We start from the raw sequence: 17,871 nt of genomic DNA, 5'->3' as shown, positions 1-17,871 counted from the left end.
CCTATTAAACTGATTATGTCATTAGTCATGTAAACATCTTACTCTGCTGATCTTAATTGGTGTAAGGTCATAACCGAAGTAAGGATACACCTTTAAAAACACCTGGTTCTCTGAGAATTCTTTAGAATGATTAGGACATGTAAACACTTTAATCAGAGTTATAGAGGTGTATTTAATCTGTGTATGTGCTAACACAAGCAGCGCCAGCTAACATGTTTTGCTCGAGTGCAGTGAGTTCAGGAAAAACTGAAAGTATGCTGCTTTATTTATCTGAACTCAATCAAATATGCTTAAAATAACATGTTCGCTGTTGTAGAAAGTTTATTTTGATCGCCTATTTTTTGCATTTATCAAAGTCTAGCCTGATTTCAGCCGTGTCCATATAAACAGGTTTATGAGGGAAATTGTTCTACTTTCCAAGCTTGTCAATGTTTAAATCAAACTCCTATACTAATTGACTTCACAATAGTCATATTATTATGCGCTTGTAACCGTACTCAATGATGGTAAACCTACGAGTAATTATTGTATTAGGTGGGTTAAAATCTTTCTAGAAGTTTTGACGGAGGGACCTGTCAAAATGCTGAATTGTGTCACTTTAGCAAGTGTTTATTCATGTAAAAAATCAAATTAATTAAATACTCCATCCATGTGCTTCTACACCTGCATTGCTTGCTGTTTGGAGTTTTAGGCTGGGTTTCTGTACAGCACTTTAAGATATCAGCTGATGTACGAAGGGCTATATAAATACATTTGATTTGATGTGTTCTGTATTAAATGGCACTTTATTTCATATAACAGAGATTTAAAATGGAATATTGGTGCACAATTATTACTGGAAAAATATCAGAAGGAAGCAAAAGGCATTCATTTAATGGAAATACCGATCTGTTTATGGACCCATATTTGCAGAACTTAATGATTTAATGTCTTTGTTTCACAGGGGACATCCCTCATCGTTGCTCTCTCAGTGGGAGGGGCTTATCATCTGGGGCACCTCGACAACGTCATGATGCTGACGAGAAAGAGCAGAGTCCCTCCAGATCAGAAGACCTCAAGAAACACCAGCAGAGAGGTATAGGGAAGAAACCTCACCACTGCTGCTTTGACTGTGGGAAGAGTTTTGCTAAACAGAAGGAATTGATCATTCATGAGCGGATTCACACCGGTGAGAAACTGTACCACTGCTCTCAGTGTGGGAAGAGTTTAGCTGATTCTAAAACCTTAAATTCTCATCAGAAAATTCATACAGGTGAGATACCGTACCCCTGCTTTGATTGTGGGAAATACCTCAATCAATCAGGAGCCCAGACAACACACAAACACGTACACTCAAGAGAGAAACCTTATCGCTGTGATCAGTGTGGGAAGTGCTTTAGTCGATCAGGAGACCTGACTAGACACCAATGTATACACACAGGAGAGAAGTCTTATACCTGTGATCAGTGTGGGAAGAGCTTTAATAAATCAGGACACCTGACTATACACGAACGCATACACACAGGAGAGAAGCCTTATAGCTGTGATCAGTGTGGGAAGGGCTTCAGTCGATCAGGAGACCTGACTAGACACCAACGCATACACACAGGAGAGAAGCCTTATCGCTGTGATCAGTGTGGGAAGAGCTTCAATAATTCAGGACAACTGACTACACACCAACGCATACACACAGGAGAGAAGCCTTATAGCTGTGATCAGTGTGGGAAGAGCTTCATTCGATCAGGAGACCTGACTACACACAAACGCCTACACACAGGAGAGAAGCCTTACAGCTGTGATCAGTGTGGGAAGAGCTTCAATCAGTCAGGACACCTGACTTTACACCAACGCATACACACAGGAGAGAAGCCTTATAGCTGTGATCAGTGTGGGAAGAGCTTTGCTCGAGATTTCACTCTGACTACACACCAGCGAACACACAGAGGAGATAAGCCTTATAGCTGTGATCAGTGTGGGAAGAGCTTTGCTCGAGATTCCACCCTGACGACACACCAACGCATACACACAGGAGAGAAGCCTTATAGCTGTGATCAGTGTGGGAAGAGCTTCAATCATTCAGGATCCCTGATTATACACCAACGCATACACACAGGAGAGAAGCCTTATAGCTGTGATCAGTGTGGGAAAAGCTTCAATCATTCAGGATCCCTGACTGAACACCAACGCATACACACAGGAGAGAAGCCTTATAGCTGTGATCAGTGTGGGAAAAGCTTCAATCATTCAGGATCGCTGACTACACACAAACGCATACACACAGGAGAGAAGCCTTATAGCTGTCATCAGTGTGGGAAGAGCTTCAATCAATCCGGAGACCTGACTACACACCAACGCCTACACACAGGAGAGAAGCCATATAGCTGTGATCAGTGTGGGAAGAGCTTCAATCAGTCAGGACACCTGACCACACACCAACGCATACACACAGGAGAGAAGCCTTATAGCTGTGATCAGTGTGGGAAGAGCTTCATTCAATCAGTAGAGCTGACTAGACACCAGCGAATACACACTGGAGAGAAATCTTATTCCTGTCTTTGTGGAAAGTGGTTTGCTCATTCAGGGTCACTGATAAAACACCAGGAAGTACAAACATGTCTTTCATCTCCCTTCTCTCTGGCACCGGTTCCAGATCCCTAAATACAGTTTCAATAGAAAACATCTTGTGAAGAGTCATCCATCTCCCATTCGCTAACAGTTTACTAAGTCTGATTACCATGGTAACCTGTGTAGCATGATATGCAGCTCTGGATCCATATTTCTCAAGCGTCTTGAAGTAGTAGTCCTGTGTGTGTCGTGGGGTGTTCAGAGCTGTATCTATTTCATTAACTCCTACTATCCATTAAAACATGTAGAATAATGTTTAAAAAATGGTAGGTGCACATTCATGTGTGATGGAAATGTTGTCTGAAGAGAGAGCCTTGAATTGTAGATCATGTCTCATACAAACATTGGTTCCTGTAGGTGATGGGGGACAAGGTCATGACCCCCTCAGACCTTTTGGCAGAATGTCCAGAATATGTTCTATAAGTTAAGATAGGAGACGGTCATGACCCCCTCAGACCCTTTGGCAGAATGCCCAGAATATGTTCTATAAGTTAAGATAGGAGACGGTTCCAGTCACATGCAGGATCCAAACGTTAATGATGAACAATGTAAATCATGCAAATATAACTTGTCTGTGTTAGCAGTGTATAAGAGAACTAACGGGACTGCCCCGAAAGAGCTCCTGACCGACGTGTACTATGGTGCATCAAGTTTGTTGGAATCTCTCCAGCTTGCTGATAATAAAGAATGATTCATTTCAGTTTGACTTTGAGGCTTTGGTGGTAATTTCCATGACACGTATTCAATACAAAAACAAATTATGTGAAGGAGATGTGTCGCGCTGCATGAGGCACTGACTGATACTGAGGCACTGACTGGCACTGATACTGACTACCTTTTTTTAAGGGATCTATGACCAACAGATGCATATCTGTAATCCCAGTCATGTGAAATCCATTGATTAGGGTCTAATTCATTTAGAACAGTTTACTGATTTGTTTATATGAACTGTAACTCAGTAAAATCTAACAAATTGTTGCATGTTGTGTTTCTATTGTTCAGTGTAATAATTATAGAAGAAACTAATTGAATAAATGAATGGGCCTCCTACTGTTTTAGGTGTTTTGGGTCAGAACTCTTTCAATGTGACTTACACCCATCAGAGTATCTGTGCCCTGGAACAGCTTACTGTCACAGATAATATATAATATCTACAGGTAATATATAATATATACAGGTAATATATAATATCTACAGGTAATATATAATATATACAGGTAATATATCATATCTACAGGTAATATATAATATATATAGGTAATATATAATATCTACAGGTAATATATAATATCTACTGGTAATATCTACAGGTAATATATAATATCAAATTATAATAATTCATTAGAATCATTCAGAGCTGCAGGTGAAGGTGTCTTCCTCCACAGAGGAAAAGAAGAGAACACTGACCTGTAGCACCACCTGTCTTCTGACAACGTCTCACCAACCCAAATACCAAAATATCTACCTAGATCCAGTCAGCAGTGAGGATACAGACAGATACTCCTGTGCCGTAAACGGCCATGAGGATCTCCTCTCACTGTCACGATGTGGCCTTTTGGGTGTAGATTGTGGCTCCCCCCTTCTCTCTCTCTCCCACGTCAGGTTTTACAACTGTCATAAATACCTGGTAGAAACTCCCATGCAGTATTGAGGGAGAGAGTCTACCAGAGCAAAGAGCTTCTTTTTAATCCCCAAAATGGGAGAGCTAAACCATTTCTATTTTTGAGAATGTGGGAATTGCCCGTGGACATTTAAAGAACAATCCTGTCGAAGTAGTTTGACACACAACTATATCTCTTAATGTGTACATTTCCCAGCTGTCAGGTTTACATATATATATATATATTGAGAAACGTATGTGATTAAACATGAAACTATTTGTGAAAAGATGTCATGTGATGTTAACCTTCTAAATCAGTGGTTTTCATATAAAGATTCCAAGAACACAGGATGAGATGTTACTATCCTTTGTGCAAGCACTTCCAAGAGTTAATGAACAGTGAGCCTGGTGAAATTTGGGGAGCGCATCGTCAGTAGTGTACCTTTGGTTCCTAGGGTGTTTCGGCCTTTTACACTATACACCCTCCCCAAAGGCGGCCAGCGACAGGGTGATCAATCCTACGCTTTCGTCCCATTCCCAATTAGTCATAGGAGTTGCCTTGTTGTTGATAGCCAACATCCCACGGGACTATGCATGGCAGGGGCGTCCTCCTCCCTTAGTCAAGCATTGTTGACCGCATACCTCCTGGCCCTCTCACTTCGGGGCCCAGCTGGGGTCTTTCCTCTTCATCCAGAGCCACTGACTGCCGCCTTCTGCCGCCTCCGATACAGCTTTGATTGCCGAACGCTGGTTCTGGCCCTTAATTCCCAGGTCTCTAAGCAGTCTGGTTGTAGATGTTGCCACAAAACCTCTGCAGCCCACCTCCACTGTTCGGACTTCTGTGTTCCAGCCATGATGCCGTGCTTCGGCAGCTAGATCGGCATAGCGCAGATGTTTTCGCTCATAAGCCTCATCTACTGAGTCCTCCCAGGGTACTGTGAGCTCAATGATGAAGACCTTCTTGAGCGAACGGGACCAGAGCACCATGTCAGGTCTTAGGGTGGTGGTTGCGATCTCCGGAGGAAACACAAGTTGCCGGCCAATGTCAGCTAGCATTTTCCAGTCGCGGGCCAAGCGCAGCTGGTCTCGCTCTAATGGTGTAGGGCCGCTCTTCTGAGGTTTAGCCCCTTCGCGGACAAAGTTCGTCCGTAAAGGGGTGTGATGCTGCTGGGGGTGGTAGGGAGTTGGTGGCAGCTCGCTTGTCCTCCAGGGCGGACGCAAGGTTTTTGAGGACTTGGTTGTGACGCCAAGTGTAGCGTCCTTGGGTGAGGCTTGTTTTACACCCTGTGAGAATGTGCCTGAGGTTGGCTGGCATGGAACAGAGGGCACAGTCCGGATCTTCACCATACCATTGGTGAATATTAACTGGTGTTGGAAGGACGTCATATGTTGCTCTGATGGAAAAGCTCAACCGCCTCGCTTCCATGGCCCACAGATCCTTCCAGCTGATCTTTCTCTTCTCCACACTGTCCCATCGAGTCCACTGTCCCTGTTTGGAAAGAGAGACTGCCTTATCCCACCTTGCAGCCTCTTCCTGATGGCGTACTTCCTGCACTACCATCTTCCGCCGCTCTGGTGCAGTGGCCTTACTCCAAGCAGCAAGGCTAGTTAGCCCAAGGCTTCCTCTCCCTTGCTGAACATGACCCACAATGTCAGCATGTCTGAGGGCTGCTGTTGCCTCCTGGACTGCTTTTCCTGGCTTCCATTTGCGCCCAGTTGCCAAGGTCGGCGCGTTGTTGCTCACCACTGGGTCTCGAGATTCATTCAGTGTCATCTGGAGCCTGGTTTTTGCACACTTGAATTCCTCTGTTAGACTGGTGAGGGGCAGCTTGAGGACACCATCTCCATAGAGGCCTATGGTGGTAAGGCATCGTGGAACTCCGAGCCACTTCTTTAAGTAGCCTGTGACTCCTCTTTCCATCTTCTCCACTGTTGAGATTGGAACCTCATACACTGCTAAGGGCCACAACACCCGGGGTAGGAGACCAAACTGCAGACACCAGGCCTTTAACTTTCCAGGTAGCTGGGTGTTGTCGATGGACTGTAGGCTACTACTGATGTCTTTGCGCAGCTGTTGCACCTGGTCTTTGTCCTTCAGGCTTGCATCATACCACCTTCCTTGGCTTTTTACCGGCTGCTCAGACACTGTTGGGATTTGGTCATCTCCGATGAATAATTTCAGGTCAGAGAGTACTCCCTTCACAATCGAGATGCTGCGTGACTTGGATGGTTTAATCTTCATACGGGCCCAGCTGATGTTCTCCTTGAGTTTTCTGAGCAGTCTCCTGGTGCATGGGACAGTGGTGGTCAATGTTGTAATGTCGTCCATGTAGGCTCTGAGTGGAGGGAGGCGGAAACCAGAGTCGACTCGCTGTCCACCAGCAACCCATTTTGAGGATCTGATGATAACCTCCATTGCCATTATGAATGCCAACGGAGAAATGGTACATCCCGCCATTATACCTACATTCAGCCACTGCCATGAGGTGGTGAACTCTGAGGTGGTGAAGCAGAACTGCAGATCCTGGAAGTACGACTTCACCAGGGTTGTGATGGTGTCCGGTATGTGGAAAAATCTGAAGGCAACCCACAGGAGTTCATGGGGCACAGAGCCAAATGCATTGGCGAGGTCGAGGAAGACTACATGGAGGTCCCTTTTCTCCACCTTGGCCATTTGGATCTGGTGCCAGATCATGCTGGAATGTTCCAAGCAGCCAGAGAACCCTGATATTCCTGCCTTCTGTACAGATGTATCGACATACGCATTCCTTTGCAGGTACTCAGCCATCCTCTGGGCAATGACCCTAAAGAAGATTTTACCCTCGACATTCAGTAAGGAGATTGGGCGGAATTGGCTGATGTTCACTGCATCCTTCTCCTTAGGGATCAGGACCCCGCCTGCCCTACGCCACACTTCTTTTGCCAAGCTGTTCTCATAAGCCTCCAGAGGAACCTCAGGACGTCTGGTGCGTTCTTATACACTTTGTACGGGACTCCATTTGGCCCCGGGGCTGATGCTGTTCTTGCCCGTCAAACTGTGTTTTCCACCTTTTCCATGTCGGAGGGCTGGTCTCAATATGATGTTCTGGGGGTTCAATGGGTGGGATATCTGATGGGATGGCCAGATGTTTATGTCGCTTTGAGTCAAAGTTTGTTGTTCTCAGGTGGTCCTCTAGGTCTTTCTTTGTTGTTTTTAGAGCTCCACTTTTTTCCTTCGTGAAGAGACTTTTAAGGAACTTGAAGGGATCTTTATAGAATCGAGTTCTAGTTTGTTCTTTCTTCCTTCTGTGTTTCTGTAGGTTCTCTGCTCTACGGAGGGATGCCAACCGGGTTTTAATGTCAGCCTGAAGTGCCTCTATGCCCTCCTTTTCCACTTCCGAGGCCTTCTTCCACTGTTTCTTAAGCTGTCGCCTTTCTTGAACGAGGCGCTTGATTTCTTGTTGCCTCCTGGATCAAGGTAAGATCAGTATTCACTGTTTCCCACAACTTCTTGTCACTGGCGCCAGGCCACTTCACATACGGTCTGTGCCCTGGTAGTCTCCTCTTGACTGCAGGTCTGGGAGGCTGGATGATTACAGTTGAAGTCGGAAGTTTACATACACCTTAGACAAATACATTTAAACTCAGTTTTTCACAATTCATGACATTTAATTCTAGTAAAAATTCCCTGTCTTAGGTCAGTTAGGATCACCACTTTATTTTAAGAATGTGAAATGTCAGAATAATAGTAGAGTGAATGATTTATTTCAGCTTTTCTTTCATCACATCCCAGTGGGTCAGAAGTTTATGTACACTCAATTAGTATTTGGTGCATTGCCTTTACATTTTTTAATTTGGGTCAAACCTTTTCAGTAGCCTTCCACAAGCTTCCCACAATAAGTTGGGTGAATTTTGGCCCACTCCTCCTGACAGACCTGGTGTAACTGAGTCAGGTTTGTAGGCCTCCTTGCTCGCACACGCTTTTTCAGTTCTGCCCACAAATGTTCTATAGGATTGAGGTCAGGACTTTGTGATGGCCACTCTAATACCTTGACTTTGTTGTCCGTAAGCCATTTTGCCACAAAAAAAAAAATCACCTTTATTTAACCAGGTAGGCTAGTTGAGAACAAGTTCTCATTTGCAACTGCGACCTGGCCAAGATAAAGCGCAATTCAACACATACAACAACACAGAGTTACACATGGAATAAACAAAACATAATACAGTAGAACAAAATAAAACAAAAAGTCTATATACAGTGAGTGCAAATGAGGTAAGTTAAGGAAATAAATAGGCCATGGTGGCGAAGTAATTACAATATAGCAATTAAACACTGGAATGATAGATCGGCAGAAGATGAATGTGCAGGTAGAGATACTGGGGTGCAAAGGAGCTAAATAAATAAATAAATACCAGTATGGGGATGAGGTAGGTAGATGGGCTGTTTACAGATGGGCTATGTACAGGTGCAGTGATCTGTAAGCTGCTCTGACAGCTGGTGCTTAAAGCTAGTGAGGGAGATGTGAGTCTCCAGCTTCAGAGATTTTTGCAATTCGTTCCAGTCATAGGCAGCAGAGAACTGGGAGGAAAGACAACCAAAGGAGAAATTGGCTTTGGGGTGACCAGTGAGATATACCTGCTGGAGCGTGTGCTGCGAGTGGGTGCTGCTATGGTGACCAGTGAGCTGAGATAAGGCGGGGCTTTACCTAGCAGAGACTTGTAGATAACCTGTAGCCAGTGGGTTTGGCGACGAGTATGAAGCGAGGGCCAGCCAACGAGAGCATACAGGTCGCAATGGTGGGTAGTGTATGGGGCTTTGGTGACAAAACGGATGGCATTGTGATAGACTGCATCCAGTTTGATGAGTACAGTGTTGGAGGCAATTTTATAGATGACATCATCGAGGTCGAGGATCGGTAGGATGTTCAGTTTTACGAGGGTATGTTTGGCAGCATGAGTGAAGGATGCTTTGTTGCGATACAGAAAGCCGATTCTAGATTTAATTTTGGATTGGAGATGCTTAATATGAGTCTGGAAGGAGAGTTTACAGTCTAACCAGACACCCAGGTATTTGTAGTTGCCCACGTATTCTAAGTCAGAGCCGTCCAGAGTAGTGATGCTGGACGGGCGAGCAGGTGCGGGCAGTGATCGATTGAATAGCATGCATTTAGTTTTACTTGCGTTTAAGAGCAGTTGGAGGCCACGGAAGGAGAGTTGTATGGCATTGAAGCTCGTCTGGAGGTTAGTTAACACAGTGTCCAAGGAGGGCCCAGAAGTATACAGAATGGTGTCGTCTGCGTAGAGGTGGATCAGAGAATCACCAGCAGCAAGAGCAACATCATTGATGTATACAGAAAAGAGAGTCGGCCCGAGAATTTAACCCTGTGTCACACCCATAGAGACTGTCAGAGGTTCGTATGGAAGTATGCTTGGGGTCATTGTCATTTTAGAAGACCCATTTGCAACCAAGCTTTAACTTCCTGACTGATGTCCTGAGATGTTGCTTCAATATATCCACATAATTTTCTTTCCTCAAGATGCCATCCATTTTGTGAAGTGCACCAGTCCCTCTTGCAGCAAAGCACCCCCACAACATGATGCTGCCACCCCCATGCTTCATGGTTGGGATGGTGTTCTTCGGCTTGCAAGCCTCCCCCTTTTTCCTCCAAACATAACGATGGTCATTATGACCAAACAGTTCTATTTTTGTTTCATCAGACCAGAGGACATTTCTCCAAAAAGTACGATATTTGTCCCCATGTGCAGTTGCAAACCGTAGTCTGGCTTCTTTAATGCGGTTTTGGAGCAGTGGCTTCTTTCTTGCTGAGCGGCCTTTCAGGTTATGTCGATATAGGACTCGTTGTACTGTGGATATAGATACTTTTGGACCTGTTTCCTCCAGAATCTTCACAAGGTCCTTTGCTGTTGTTCTGGGATTGATTTGCACTTTTCGCACCAAAGTATGTTCATCTCTAGGAGACATAACGCGTCTCCTTCCTGAGCGGTATGACGGCTGCGTGATCCAATGGTGTTTATACTTGCGTACTATTGTTTGTACAGATGAATGTGGTACATTCAGGCATTTGGAAATTACTCTCAAGGATGAACCAGACTTGTGGAGGGCTACAATGTATTTTTCTGAGGTCTTGGCTGATTTATTTTGATTTCCCATGATGTCAAGCGAAGAGGCACTGAGTTTGATGGTAGGCCTTGGTCCACAGGTACACCTTCAATTGACTTAAATTATGTCAATTAGCCTATCAGAAGCTTCCAAAGCCATGACATAATTTTATGGAATTTTCCAAGCTGTTTAAAGGCACAGTCAACTTAGTGTATGTAAACTTCTGACCCACTGGAATTGTGAAACAGTAAGTTATAAGTAAATAATCTGTCTGTAAACAATTGTTGGAAAAATTACTTGTCATGCACAAAGTAGATTTGTGGAGTGGTTTAAAAATGTGTTTTAATCACTCCAACCTAAGTGTATGTAAACTTCTGACTTCAACAGTATATTACCTGTGACAGTCAGAGTTGTTCCAGGGAAGCTGTACCCCCATTTCTGAATTCTGTGTTTTAAATCTGAACTTGTACTCGGCTGAATCTCTCTCAGGTCTGTGATTCTCAGGGTGCAGTCTTTCTCTTCAGTCCCAAGGTACTCAGCACGAACGTGCATACTCTGGCACCGAGGTCAGGATTTTAGGCACCTCATTACATTTCTCTTGTTTAAAACCTCCAAGCACACGGACCCCGCTAGCAGGATCAAATTCGACGACATCCGGTGAAGTTGCATAGCGCCAAATTCAAAATATAAAATCGTAATATTAAAAATTCATGAAAATACAAGTGTCTTACATGGTTCAAAAGCTTAGAATCTGGGTAATCGAACTGCATGGCATTCGATTGTCTGAGGACAGCGCCTCACATTAGCATATTTTCCATATTTCCCAAACCATCACAGGCATCACAAAATAACAAATAAAGATAAAATGAATCACTTACTTTTGAAGATCCTCTGTTTGCAATCTCAAGGGTCCCAGCTACACAATGAATGGTGGTTTTGTTCGATAAAGTCCTTCTTTATATCCTAGAAACGCTGTTTTAGTTGGCTCCATTGAATTCAATAATCCACTCCTTCAACATACATACAAAGGATTCCAAAAGGTTACCAGCAAAGTTCATCCAAATAAGTCAAACAATGTTTTTTATTAATCCTCAGAATGTCTAACATCTAAAAAAAACACAATAATATTTCAGACTGAGATTACTATGTCCAATAGGAAAGTAAAAGAACGAAGAACGCTCTTCTGCTGACAATGCAGTTTTTAAAGAAATGTCCTGATGTTTGCAGAGATCATATTTGCATTGGCGCTCACCTTGGAAAGACTACAAATACTTCTTAATTTAAAAAAAAAACAAGCCAGCCTTGTATAAAGACTGTTGACATCTAGTGACATTTAGTGGAAGCCATTGGAACTGCAACCTGGGAGGCAGAAATGATATCTTCCATTAGTTTCTTCAATTGTTATTGCACTCAACAAAATATTAACGCAACATGCAACAATTTGTACAATTTTACTGAGTTAAAGTTCATATAAAGAAATCAGTCAATTTAAATTAATGAATTATGCCCTAATCTATAGATTTCACATGACTGGGAATACAGATCTGTTGGTCACAGATACCTTTAAAAAAAAGGTAGTCAGTATCTGGTGTGACCACCATTTGCCTCATGCAGTGTGACATCTCCTTCACATAAGACAATAGATTTAATGTATGCTTGTATTGAAGACATGTGTTCTGAAAATTACTAACTGGGACTCAGTGAAACTTAAATGAATAATGATTTATTATCAGCCAGCTGGAGAGGTTCCAACCAACTTAAAGCAGCAGAGTACACATCGGTCTGGAGCTCTTTCAGGGTAGTCTTTAGTTCTCTAAAATACTGCTTACACAGACAAGTTATATTTGCATGATTTACATTATTCATAATTAATTCATCATTAACGTTTGGTTCCTGCATGTGACTGAAACTGCATGTGACTGGAACCGTCTCCGATCTTAACATATAGAACATGTTCTGGGCCTTCTGCCAAAAGGTCTGAGGGGGTCATGACCGTCTCCCCTCATATCTCTACCTACAGGAACCAATGATTGTATGAGGAAAGATGTACAATTCAAGACTCTGTCTTCAGACAACATTTCCCTCACACATTAATATGAACCTACCATTGTTGAAACATTATCCTACATTATTTAATGGATAACAGGAGTTAATGAAATAACATACAGCTCTGAAAACCTCACCACACACAGGACTCCTACTCAAAGACGCTTGATACATATAGATCCAGAGCTGCATATTAGCAACACAGGTTACCATGGTAATCAGACTTAGAGAATGGGAGATAATAACTCTTTACAAGATGTTTTCTATTTAAACTTTATTTAGGGATCTGGAACCAGTGCCTGAGAGGGAGATCAAAGAAAACATGTTTGTGCTGCATTGTGTTTTTTTAGTGACCCTGAATGAGCAAAGCTCTTTCCACATAGACAGGAATAAGGTTTCTCTCCAGTGTGTATTCGCTGGTGTGTAGTCAGGGTGAAATCTAGAGCAAAACTCTTCCCACACTGATCACAGCTATAAGGCTTCTCTCCGGTGTGTATGCGTTGGTGTTTAGTCAAGTTTCCTGATTGATTGAAGCTCTTCCCACAATGCTCACAGCTATAAGGTTTCTCTCCTGTGTGTATGCGTTGGTGTCTAGTCAGTTCTAATGATTGATTGAAGCTCTTCCCACACTGATCACAGCTATAAGGCTTTTCTCCTGTGTGTACTCGTTGGTGTGCAATCAGATTGGAATCTCGAACAAAACTCTTCCCACACTGATCACAGCTATAAGGCTTCTCTCCTGTGTGTATGCGTTGGTGTATAGTCAGGGGTCCTGATCGATTGAAGCTCTTCCCACACTGATCACAGCTATAAGGCTTCTCTCCTGTGTGTATGCGTTGGTGTGTAATCAGGTCTCCTGATCGACTGAAGCTCTTCCCACACTGATCACAGCTATAAGGTTTCTCTCCTGTGTGTATGCGTTGGTGTGCAGTCAAGTTTCCTGAATAATTGAAGCTCTTCCCACACTGATCACAGCTATAAGGCTTCTCTCCTGTGTGTATGCGTTGGTGTGTGGTCAGCGCTCCTGAATGATTGAAACTCTTCCCACACTGATCACAGCTATAAGGCTTCTCTCCTGTGTGTATGCGTTGGTGTATAATCAGGGATCCTGAATGATTGAAGCTCTTCCCACACTGATCACAGCTATAAGGCTTCTCCCCTGTGTGTATTCGCTGGTGTGTAGTTAGGTGTCCTGACGTATAGAAATTCTTCCCACACTGATCACAGCTATAAGGCTTCTCCCCTGTGTGTATTCGCTGGTGTGTAGTCAGGTGTCCTGAGGTCCAGAAATTCTTCCCACACTGATCACAGCTATAAGGCTTCACTCCTCTGTGTATACGTTGGTGTGTAGTCAGGGAGAAATCTTGAGCAAAACTCTTCCCACACTGATCACAACTATAAGGCTTCTCTCCTGTGTGTATGCGTTGGTGTCTAGTCATGGCGCCTGAATTACTGAAGCTTTTCCCACATTGATCACAGCTATAAGGCTTCTCTCCTGTGTGTATGTGTTGGTGTGTGGTCAGATGTACTAATTGATTGAAGCTCTTCCCACACTGATCACAGCTATAAGGCTTCTCTCCTGTGTGTATGCGTTGATGTCTAGTCAGGGCTCCTGATTTATTGAAGCTTTTCCCACATTGATCACAGCTATAAGGCTTCTCTCCTGTGTGTATGCGTTGATGTCTAGTCAGGGCTCCTGATTTATTGAAGCTTTTCCCACATTGATCACAGCTATAAGGCTTCTCTCCTGTGTGTATGCGTTGGTGTGTAGTCAGGTCTCCTGACTGATTGAAGCATTTCCTACAACCAAAGCAGGGATAAGGCCTCTCCCCTGTATGAATTCTCTGATGAGATGTTAAGGTTTTAGATGCAGCGAAACTCTTCCCAAACTGAGAGCAGTGGTACGGTTTCTCTCCGGTGTGAATCCGTTTGTGAATGATCAAATCCTTCTGTTTAGCAAAACTCTTCCCACAGTCAGAGCAGCTGTGGTGAGGTTTCTTCCCTATACCTCTATGCTGGTGTTTCTTGAGGTGTTCTGATCTGGAGAGACTCTTCTCTTTCTTGTCAGCATTATGATGTTGAGGCTCCCCAGATGATAAGCCCCTCCCACTGAGAGAGCAACGATTAGGGCTGTCCCCTGTGAAACAAAGACATTGAATAGTTAGGTTTTGCAAATATGGGTCCATAAACAGATCGGTATTTCCATTAAATGAATGCTTTTCGCGTTCCTTAGATATTTTCCAGTAATAATTGTGCACCAATATTCAATTTTAAATCTCTGTTATATGAAATAAAGTGCAGAACACATACAGAACACATGGACAATTCAATTAATATGATTTTTAATATGAATAAACAGTTGCTAAAGTGACATTTCTGCATTTTTCATTTACATCTGTCCCTCATTTTAAGGTCTACCCTGTTACATGAACTGAACTCTTGTTTTAATATGGTGAAACTATTCTTTAAAAACATAGGTTTTCAAAAGAAACACTGAACATCTAATAGTCAAATCACAGAGTAAAAGCAGGTGAGCTGGTTCTACTGTTTATCAATTTACTGCTGTTTTGTGGTGGAGAACTGAGCATCTCAACCCCTCTATCCAGACACAGACATGATAGAGATGTTTTAACAATAATTTTTTATGTGAAGACTGCATTCAATTACTACTTCCTGTTGCACAATACTAGATCCATTCCCCCCGTCACAAGCAGATTCATGGCTGATTTAAAGGACCGTTTTACCCATGTAATCTGGTGGTTCTGTTGTTTTCAGTCGTCCCCTGTTACAGTCAACCCTGTTACTTTATTTGGCTCTTACTATAGTATTTATATTTCATTAAGCCTCTTGAGATGGCAAAATGTATTTTATTAAGTTGAACACGTGCTCTTTATAACATGACAATGTTAAAATGATGTGAAATCAAACTATTTGTTTTACCAAGTTACACTTCTTAAAATTGGGTGGAACAACCAGATATTTTCATCAATATATAATTCATCAATTAATTGTTACAGAAGCAGACTGTAGTCTCATCCACACACCATGGTTCTTACTTAATGAAATCACATCTCCATGTTCCTCTTCTCCTCTCTCAGTTCCACTCTGCCCCGGTGTTTTCCTGCAGTCGACCAGACCCAGCAGTAAAGTACAGGGAGGCGATTGACCTGGGGACTCCTGGAAGGTGGAGGGGGACGGGCTAGATTTGTCCTGTTGGCCGCAAGAAGTATTCAACAAAAAATATTTGGTTTAATATTAATCTATTGGGTGCATACTTCGAATATCTCCTTTAATGTTCAATTGTTCACTACAACCCACAAATCTAAGAGCATTAGATTGGTGGAGGAATGGGCTAGTTTCCACCATATATCTCATACCAGTCATTTCCCTTCAAACAGCGAGGAAGAGGTGAAGCGAGAGGGATAACTGGGCCCAAAATCTGGCTTCTGCCTTATTTGATCGAATATACATTTCATAAAGATTAGGTAGTTAGGAGTGTATTGATAAAAGTAGGACACGTTTCAGGGAAGTCAGGAACCAATATATGTAACGGATGTGAAATAGCTAGCTAGTTAGCGGTGGTGCGCACTAAATAGCGTTTCAATCGGTGACGTCACTGGCTCTGAGACCTTGAAGTAGTAGTTCCCCTTGGTCTGCAAGGGCCGCGGCTTTTGTGGAGCGATAGGTAACGATGCTTCGTGAGTGACTGTTGTTGATGTGTGCAGAGGGTCCCTGGTTCGCGCCCGGGTATGGGCGAGTGGACGGTCTAAAGTTATACTGTTACATATACACAGTCAGTTAGGAAAGCAAAGGCTAGCTTTTTCAAACAGAAATTTGCATCCTGCAGCACAAACTCCAAAACGTTTTGGGACACTGTAAAGTCCTTGGAGAATAAGAGCACCTCCTCCCAGCTGTCCACTGCACTGAGGCTAGGAAACACTGTCACCACCGATAAATCCAAGAAGCATTTTTCTCTACGGCTGGCCACGCTTTCCACCTTGCTACCCCAACCCCGGCCAACAGCTCCGCACCCCCTGCAGCTACTGATCGCTGCAGCTGTACACAGCCAATCTGTAAATAGCCCATCCAACCAAATACCTACCTCATCCCCATATTGCTTTTTTTTCTGCTCTTTTGCACACCAGTATTTATTCCAGTATTTATAATTGCACATCCTCAACTGCACATCTATCACTCCAGTGTTAATTGCTAAATTGAAATTACTTCGCCACCTTGGCCTATTTATTGCCTTACCTCCTTACTTCATCTGCACACACTGTATACAGATTTTCTATTGTGTTATTTACTGTACTTTGTTTATCCCATGTGTAACTCTGTGTTGTTTTTGTCGCACTGCTTTGCTTTATCTTGTCCAGGTCGCAGTTGTAAATGACAACTTGCTCTCAATTGGCCTACCTGGTTAAATAAAAAAAATAATATGGTAGTAGTGCCTGGACGTTACTAGTTACCACAAACAAAGCCATAAACCACGCACATTTCTAAAATGTATCTTATTAAAATGTGATTTTAACCCCAACAACACTTCTGACTTTATGCCTAACCTTAAATAAATGAAAATGCGATATAGACGTATGTGGCTGTGGAAACACGCATGTCTGCCCTCTATAATGTTCCCACCTGATCTTGCCTCTTTACCGATTGCCTTCCATTTAAGAAAACATTTATTTTCTTTGTTAGAACGGACACTTGAGTATCTGGTCAAATAATGGGCAATGTGTTCGAAATCAGCGAATGAATGTGAACACTTTGGGAGGGAGGAGAGATAATTAGTTCATAGTCACAGATTCCTAAACATGATATAGTAGTAGGCTTCTTTGACGAAGAAAAAAATCCCAACAAGTCGTACCGTGATGTTTTTTTTGTTGTTGAGCCGTTTAAACCGAGCACAGGAAGTGGAGGATCAAAGACGATGAAAAAACTAGGCCTAGACATTTTGTACAACACAGCACTTATACTGTTAAAGCCAGACTTACCCGATCCATTGTGGAAGCTATTATTTATTTGTATGGAATGAAATATTGTTGTCTACAGTACAGTTAGACTACTTTGTTGTAGTGTAGAGATAATGACTAGGGAGTTGCGGAGAGAAAATTCGATTCTCAAGGCTGCAACTGATGCGCCCCTAGACCAGAGCAATCAAACATATATTTTCATTTCAAAACGGAATTAAGTTCAAACAAATAAACGTCTCATGAAGCCTAATATTTATCTTCAGAAAGTTCCTGGATAACATTTTACGTGATCTATAAAAGTCGAGTAAAGTCAAGAAAACGTTCAACACCCCCTCTCGCTAAGAATCCTGTAGTTTGTTATCGTCTACCCTTGCCTGGCAGTAACTTGGAATACATGGGCAAAGAGGGAGCATCTGAATAGGCCTTTAAAAAAAAAGTTTTATTAACAACAAATCAATACAGGAAGTACATATGGGAAAACAAGTTTATATAAATAATATACAAAGGACAATTGGGCTAGGGGCGTGGCTGGGGGCGGGGCTAGGGAG

The 17,871-nt window shown here is 42.9% G+C and overlaps 2 protein-coding genes across 7 annotated transcripts in view; one reads left to right on the top strand and one right to left on the bottom strand.

Annotated features, from left to right (window-relative positions):
* LOC110508387 (zinc finger protein 501-like) overlaps positions 1-17,871 on the top strand; it is a 109,615-nt gene that overhangs the window by 17,974 nt on the left and 73,770 nt on the right. For 4 of the 5 annotated variants that reach the window (XM_036949121.1, XM_036949119.1, XM_036949122.1 and 1 more), the window contains exon 3: positions 944-3,578. The exons of the other annotated variant lie outside the window; for it this stretch is intronic. In XM_036949121.1, the coding sequence (XP_036805016.1) occupies positions 944-2,637 (1,694 nt within the window). In that variant the 3' untranslated portion in view covers positions 2,638-3,578. Of the gene's footprint in view, positions 1-943; positions 3,579-17,871 lie in introns of those variants that run through there. 5 annotated transcript variants of the gene reach the window in all.
* Positions 11,338-17,548, bottom strand: LOC110495077 (zinc finger protein 883). Of its 2 annotated transcripts, none has more exons than XM_036949134.1 (3): positions 17,345-17,548; positions 15,395-15,560; positions 11,338-14,487 (listed from the first exon to the last, which is right to left on the bottom strand). In XM_036949134.1, exons 1-3 carry the CDS (start codon positions 17,351-17,353, stop codon positions 12,662-12,664), a joined length of 2,001 nt encoding a protein of 666 aa, XP_036805029.1. In that variant the 5' UTR covers positions 17,354-17,548; the 3' UTR covers positions 11,338-12,661. The 2 variants fall into 2 exon arrangements, with proteins under 2 accessions (XP_036805029.1, XP_036805030.1); XM_036949135.1 differs by having other exon boundaries at positions 11,341-14,487; positions 15,407-15,560; positions 17,345-17,541.

The sequence above is a fragment of the Oncorhynchus mykiss genome, chromosome 17, assembly GCF_013265735.2.
Source record: "Oncorhynchus mykiss isolate Arlee chromosome 17, USDA_OmykA_1.1, whole genome shotgun sequence".
Taxonomy (NCBI): domain Eukaryota; kingdom Metazoa; phylum Chordata; class Actinopteri; order Salmoniformes; family Salmonidae; genus Oncorhynchus; species Oncorhynchus mykiss.
The sequence above is the reverse complement of the archived record's forward strand: the minus strand, read 5'-3'. Positions and strand labels throughout refer to the sequence as shown.

Coding starts and splice junctions, on each gene's coding strand:
- LOC110495077 (XM_036949134.1), bottom strand. Junction 14,488..15,394: donor TTCATTAAGTAAGAACCATG/GTGTGTGGATGA, acceptor TTTGTTTCACAG/GGGACAGCCCTAATCGTTGC.